General features: G+C 42.7%; 1 protein-coding gene across 1 annotated transcript in view; it reads right to left on the bottom strand.

Moving 5' to 3' along the window:
- The window catches only part of ccdc66 (coiled-coil domain containing 66), a 14,612-nt gene that overhangs the window by 4,662 nt on the left and 2,299 nt on the right, over positions 1 to 7,651 (bottom strand). Inside the window, 10 exon segments of the mRNA XM_035661790.1 lie at positions 443 to 536; positions 642 to 800; positions 895 to 979; positions 1,208 to 1,440; positions 1,575 to 1,722; positions 2,389 to 2,483; positions 3,127 to 3,183; positions 4,097 to 4,199; positions 4,530 to 4,683; positions 4,822 to 5,068. Of these exon segments, the coding sequence (XP_035517683.1) occupies positions 443 to 536; positions 642 to 800; positions 895 to 979; positions 1,208 to 1,440; positions 1,575 to 1,722; positions 2,389 to 2,483; positions 3,127 to 3,183; positions 4,097 to 4,199; positions 4,530 to 4,683; positions 4,822 to 5,068 (1,375 nt within the window).

Here is a 7,651-nt window from a genome sequence, read left to right as displayed (position 1 = left end):
GATCTTGTGCACAAGTATTTTTATTCTCACAGTTTCTTATAACACAATTTCTGAGGTAGGTATAAACTTTGCAAAACAATACATATTTCCTTTTCTTTGTAAAAAATAAAATAAAAAATTATATATATATAATCCTCTCAACTGCCTCATATCTCTTGGCATGTCTTGTCTGTCAGAAAAGAAAGCAAAGATTATATTAAAGTAAAAAAAAACAAATTTGTGTGGCAGAACTTATGTTCTTCCTCCCATTAAAGAACCAGTCTAGAGTTTTGTAACATCTAGCAGAAAAGTTGCAAATTGCAACGAACTAAACCAAAAAACAGCTGGGTTTCGTTGTTTTTTGACAACCTGGGAATGAGAACGGGCAGTGAAGCGTGTAGAAGAGACTACAGTGGTCTTGCGGCCACTGTAGTTTGAAACCGCACTAACCAAATAAACCCACCAGAGTTGATTTGAAGTTGAAGCTCCGGGTTCTCCTGATGTCTTCTGTCATCGTTGCCTTTATTTGGCTGCTCGTCCTGATGGCTCTGCTGCTCCTGGAGGACAGAAAATAGTTCACTGATGGTGTGGAGAAAATGATTAATTATTAAGAATTGTGCACTGTTTGCCCGTGTGTGTATGTGTGTGTGTGACGCTCTAACCTTCTGCTTCTCCTTCTGTGTGTCCACCCCGTACCGTCTCTCCAGCATCTCTCTGTCAAACACCACCCTCCTCTCTTCCTCCTCCTCCTCTTCTCTCCTCCTCGCCTCTTCTCGCTCCCTCTGCTGCCGCTTCTCCTCCAACTGAGCTTCAATCGCTCTCTGGAGGACAGACAGTAAAATATTTAGGAAGCTAAGTGATAAAACCTGTATTTCTGCTTCCTCGCCGTATTCCTCGTCTCTGTCCTCCTCCTACCTGCTGCTCCAGCTGTTTGAGCCTCCTCCTCTCTCGCTCTTCTATCTGGGCCGGGTCCAGCAGGGCGGTCATGGACCTCAGATAACTGAACAAAACACAGGAGAATAAAGAACATTTATTCATATAGTAAATACTGTACTTACATCCATCCATTTGATTGTTCAGAAACTCAAATACAGCATGAAGGATGATTGACAGCCCTCTTTTTTTGAAGAACAACTGAACCAATCAGAGCTTTGTAGGCGGGACTAAGAATCAGAGCCAGAAACACAGAAACAGTCAAAACCTTTTTTGTTTCATCGATCCATCGTACCTGGTTCTGGTCGGGTATCCGCTGGTTGTGTCCACGCTGGCTCCCCCGACGCTCTCTGCTCCACAGCTGCTCATGGCCTCCCAGACCAGGGACAGGCTGGACGAGGGCTCCCAGTCCCCTCGCTCGGAGCCATTAGACGGGGCTGGAGGTGGAGCTGATGGAGTGGCAGTCTGGACAGGAGGTCTTCTCTGCAGCGAGTCGAAGTGTGAGGCCCAGTGCTCGTGGTCCTCCGTCTGCAGAGACACGTTAGAAAATAAAACAACAGAGAAAACAGATCAACATGAACCGTTAATTGTGAATTACAGGATCTCTCCTGTCCTGGTTTCTATTGTGTCTCTACTGTACCTGGCTCAGGTTTCTACTGTACCTGTTGCTGCAACAGTTTCTCTCGTCTCCTGCGTTCAGTCGTCTCCTCTCTCTGTTGGTCCAGCTCCTCCAGCCAGCGTCTTTTCTGCTCCTCTTTCCTCTCGACACTCAGCACCTCTATCGGAGTGACCTCCTACAGAGAGAAACAGCTCAGGATTCTCAATTGTTTATGGAATTGAAGCAAAATAAACTACGGTGTGTGTGTTCACGGTAATAGAGGAATAGAGGAACGCGTCACTCAGAGCAACAGTGCGGCTCATTGATGTGTTTTTAATAACAACAGTGGAGCTCTATGGCACAGAGAAATAAGCTATATCATGCTGTGGATACACAGACAATTATTATATACAATCTTAGTAGATCAATTAATTGTTAGTTTGGGTCTTTTAATGGAATCGAGACTCATTTATTTTTGATTTGTGGACATGAAGAAAAATATATAAGATCAACAGACTTGATCCCTTGAAACAGCAATGTTTGAGGTACATGTGCAGCATAACCTACAAACTGTCTGACTTATTCTGGGGCGTGATGTGCAAAGAGGACAGTTATCTTTAATTACCACACAGGTTATTTTTCACCAGCCTGTATCTATTCATCTTTACGTGTCACTTAGTGCCGTTACATGCAAGGTTTTTAACATGCGAGTATATGCAGGGAAATACGTCAGAGAGGGATAGTATCACTGTGTCTGCAGTGTGGAGGGGTGAGAGAAAAGGGACTGTATCCATTTAGGCTTGATCACATGGATGAAGAATGAAACCAAAGTTGGAAAAGCTGCAAAAAAAATTTACTTTATAGGTTCAAACTTCTACCCGAGTCTGAGGCTTGGATCTGATGGCTGCAGGCATGTTTCTCTGTGCTAGATGGGCTCTGAACTGACTAACACACTCTCTGTGTCGTCCTCGGCCTGAAACCACACACACACCAAACACACCACACACCACACACACAACACACACACACACACACACCACACACACCAAAAAGATTGTGAAATATTTCATGAAAGGACATATGTTTCCAAATCTCTGGTAAACGTTGGATCTAATCTGATCAAATGGTCGTCTCGATTTTTTCTTCTCCAGTTGATGGTATTCATAAACGAACACTGTTCATCATTACTTGTGTCCACTGTTTTTGGGTTCAACCTTAGTTAAAATGACAAACCTGACATATTTAAAGGTCCATTGTGTAACATTTAGGAGGCTCTATTGGCAGGGATTAATATATATTAAATAGGTATGTTTCCATTTTATGTATAATAAGCACTGAACACTGGAGCCTTTAACTGAAATATACCAGTGACTGTGAGTGTATTTTCTTGTGTTTTGTTTTGCAACACGGACCTTCAGAATTTGCATATTGTTTTTTCCTACATAGGTGCCTGTTATGCATCGTAATGACTGATTTAAACAACTTTATGAAAGAGTCAAAGGTAATCAGCGTATCAGGTATCATTTCTAGTATCAGAATCAGTTTGCAGTTTCCTGGGTGGGAAAACAAGACTGCAACATCTCGTTACCACAGATGGTGATAATATCTGCCGTTACCTTGGAGTCTGCCAGGGGCGAGCGCTGCTGCTGCTTCCAGTGCCCAACTTGCTCATCCTAACCACACAACCCACACACACACACACCACACACACACCCAACACACACACAACCAGCACAACACACAGAAAGAGAAACACTAATTTAATTTTGTCACAATTACTAGCGGTGCCACTCATCCGTGTCCATATCCTGGATACTGCTCAATCCTCCCTCACTTGTCGGACTCTTCCTCCCACGAGAGAAGAGAGGACTTTTACATTTAAACAAAGGTTTGTGTTCATGTTGGGCTGTGGGTCGTATTTAGGATGATTTAGGATTTCAGAATGCTTTGTTGAGGGTTTGGAAACTAGTTAATTATGGTAGAAAATTAAAGGTATAAAACGTTATAGTTTGTGGGCTTTAAGCTGTATTTGAAACCCATAAAAACCTGCCTTCAAATCTCAAGTATTTCTCTTTAACATTAAATAATTGGGACTAAATAACTACATTCAGAGTTTAACAGCATCTTTAGGTGTTTTTATTAGTTTAGAGTGTGAGTGTTGTTTTATCAGATTTATATTTGACAAAACAACCCACCAACATGTTCATCAGGGCAGTTCAATGTGAAAACGATATTTTCCTCGATCGGTGTGCCACAGGCTTTGATGTATGTTTTCTCTTGTTTGGTGGGTGGGTCAGAGATCTTTTCTCAGATACAACAGTTAGTTTCAATGTGGCCACAAGCTCTACCTTTGTCTGTCCACCATTAAGTGCTGGGCAGGAAGTATATAGTGTTTTTTATAAGCATTAGTTTGCTGCCTGCTGCTGGTGGAAACACTGAGACTGAACCAAACAACAAATGTGCCATAAAAACTGAACTAGGAGCTAAAAGAGGCTTAAACACTTCATAAAGCTGGTGATAATTCTCAGTTTGCCATTATAATGAACATAAATATGCATCACTGGAGTTCTTAAATGCTTGTTAAGCGCGTATACCTAGTTCTCTCCTCCACTGAGCCTTCTTGGCATCGATGGCCGCTCTGCTGTCTGAGTGTCGCTCCTCCAGCCAGCTGAACAGACATCCGGACAACCTAAACAACAGCAGCAACACCATGCTTTAAACCAACCTTTTAGAAATATACATTTCAAAAAACACATCTTTTAGTGTGTTTATAATACAGTGAAGACATGAAGAAGTGGAATATAGATCTGGTCCTATTTAGAGTCAGTTTTACTGTATTTATGGTGATCTAAGAAGAGAAGCGTGACCTCCCTGAGAGGACATTAGAGTGTGTAAACTGTCATGGTCCTGCACATTTATTGTCAGCTAAAGTAATAAGTCTTCTTTATGGGACTGCATCCAGAAAAAAAGGATGTCTGCTGCCCAAACTAAAAAAGTCTGCTGAGGTTGGCCCCCTCACCTGTTGTCTTTATCCTGTGAGCTTCCACTTCTGTCAGTTCCTTCTCCTCCTTCTCCCCTCTTTATTTCTCCCCCTCCTCCTCTGTCTTCCTCCTTTCTCTTCCCTCTTCCTCCTTCATTCATCAAGGAGCCAGATTTCGGGTCTGCTGGATTTCCTAACAGAGAAAAAGACGTGATGCTGTACATTGTATTGACAAGGAGGGAAAGTCTAGTATCTGATAGCAATAGCTCAGTTCTCTCTGTGTTGTAGTCCGCTAACTGTCATTCATTCATTGTTACTGCACTACATCTACCCTGAGTCCTGTGGTCCTCTGGTGGGTCTTGGCCATTGCTGGTGGTTTGGATTGTGTTGAGGATCTGCTGAAGCTGCTCACTGGTCAGACACGCCACACTGTCCTTCAGTCCTGCGTTCCCACTGACCAACGCATCCTTTAGTCCCACCTTTCCACCAGCTCGTGTCCCACTGACAGGCTGTCCCGTTTTCCCATTGCCTCTCAAGGAGCCAACAGTAGTGCTGTGTTTGTGTCTGTCTGACTTCCCCTATAACACACACACACACACACACACAAAGAACATATGAATGTGTGCCTACGACTGGTATAACAAGACTGTGACCCCAGGTGGGAGATATAAAACAGGCCAGTTTGTGCACATGCCCCCACACAGTGCAAATAATGCAGCTATGAGAGAGGTGAGCCCATATTTAATATACATATGGGAGGAGGCTCATACTGGGGAAGCCTGCCAGGCCTTGGGGATATGTGTGTAACCCCTTTCACACATGCACAGCATTAATCGACGGAGCTCTTTGGGTATGTGAGAACGCAAATGACTAGACATTAAATGGACTTTACAGTGCCAACTCCCTGGTGCAAAGTCTGTGTAATGTTGGACTGAGCCCATGTGTGAATGGAGCAGGTTGTTGATGACGCTCCACGGAGTCTAGCTGCTTCATACTCTTTCCTGCTTGCTTGTGTATTCTTTCCACTCTTTCATTTCTATCAGATATGTCCAAATACATATTGCATTGATATAAACACACAAACAGTCATCTTTAAGATCTTCTATGTGCTGTAAACAAAACACTGCTATTACGTAACTGTGAAGTTAGTTAAGAAGTAAAGTTGTCAACAGAGCGAACTCTGAACTCTTCTGAGGAAGACAATGGGGATCAGTTTAAAAAAGCTTTTTTCCAACTTTTCTAACGAATGAATCTAGTGAAGCTAGATACAAATACATAGACAGACATACAGACACGGGTAGAAATAAATTATAAAACAAGTATTTTGTTAGTTAAACAAAATGGAATGAATGCAATTTCCTTTCAACTCAGAGAGGAAGTGGTTACTGTACTAAGCTGCTACACTGCTGAAGAAGGAAAGCCGAAGAGCAGGTCAGTGTTGCCCTGTTGGCAGTGAGTGGATAGGAGTGTGTCAGAGGACATATTCCTCCACAGTGACTGAGCAGCAGAGCTAATCTTTGCCTGGTGGGAACATTAGCTTTATTGTCAGCAGCCCTGTGTGAACAAGAGGAATGCCATGAAACTAAAGAGACTGAATTACCTGCTGCCTCCCAGAAACCGGAGCCCCTCATCACTGCCTAGGGCCTGTGCAAGTGTGTGTGTGTGTCTCACAATGCATTACCTCCCAGGCCCGTCTCAGTCTCAGATCAAACTGGCTTCTGTCTTGTTTTAGCCTCGGACATTGGTCTTAAATTCCCCGCTGTGGACAAATTGACTGAGACTGAGCTATGTCTCAGTGTGAGGCTGACCTATCAGAGACCCCTGGACAAGAGAAGTATCTCTGTCTGCTCATGTTGGACAATATAAGGAGCAGTTACAGTTTCACAGTACATCAGTCTTTCATTGTTTCTGCAGGATAAGCTGCTTAGCTTTGGGCCACCAGAACTGGTACCCAGCTCCGCACTCTGACTGGTCCATTTGAGGGCAAGAAGTGGCTTTATGCCCAGTCAGGTCCACTGCACCCTCTCAAGACCTTGGCCACAGATTCCCTGTCATCCATGGTTCACTGAGGAGGTGTCAGCAAGGGCTAGACCAATAAATTAGACATATTTTGGTTTCCAATTAAAGGTCCTATATCAGCCAATCACTGTTGGCCTCTTCACATATAATGCAGTTTTTTTTAGGTTAAATGTAAAGATATTTGATTTGATGGAAAACGTACCCAAACTGGGTGGACATAGTTGATTTAATTTGCGGCCAACTGCTGTATTCCGGACAACTACATGGTTATGATCATGGATGTATGCCAAATGTAGAGAAACAACTAGGTCCACCAAGCTTGAGTTCCATTGAGAATGTCTCCTTGAGAAAAATATCCTTTAACTTATTTGAAAACAATTCTTCGAACCAAGCACTGACTTAATTTTTTTAAAAGTTTATCTTGAGAATGGGCCAAGAGGAAGGTTCTGGGGGTCATTAAGATCAAAAGAGTTGATCCTCTGGGAAACATGAATGTTCTCTGTGAATATCATTGCAATCTGCCAGTTTGTGTGTGTGCTTAAATGGAGCAGACTAAACTGACCTTACAAACTGAGACATTGGGAAACTTATATAGTGGCTGATCAGGCCATTCTGACACACAAGGGGGATGGACTAAACATTTAACATTTAAACAAACTATAATAACCTACAAAACGTGAAGAAAACATTACCTAATTTTAACAAAGGAAAAATAATAAAACTATAGCACCAAAAGCATAATTGTTAAACAAAGAAACTCCCCATGATGCAGTAGAACATTTTGAGAAGGTCTGATTCAGCTGGAAGTCCTTTTGTTGAACAGCCAGATACCTCCACCAGCAACCCCCAGGGACATGCCCTAGTTCAGTGTGGCCCACAACAAGTAACTGGGTAATCCAGCCATCTGGTTGCCATGGCGCCGCCGCGAGTGGCAGCCCTTTCAGCAGCTCCGAGTGTGCAGTGATCTTTTTTGACTTTTTTGTTATTTTTATTGATGTTTGTTTTTGCTTTTTTATATTCACATTTGTGCCTTGTCACATCTGATCAACTTCTATCCAATAGATATGGATATTTATTTACCCAAAAACTTGTTTTATTTTGAGAAACCAACTTTTTCCACGCTGAAAGACAAAGTCTGGGCG

Source organism: Morone saxatilis, unplaced genomic scaffold, assembly GCF_004916995.1.
Source record: "Morone saxatilis isolate NCDOM2014 unplaced genomic scaffold, NCSU_SB_2.0 Contig18, whole genome shotgun sequence".
In the NCBI taxonomy this organism is placed as follows: Eukaryota; Metazoa; Chordata; class Actinopteri; family Moronidae; genus Morone; species Morone saxatilis.
This window is presented reverse-complemented; position numbering and strand designations above follow the sequence as displayed.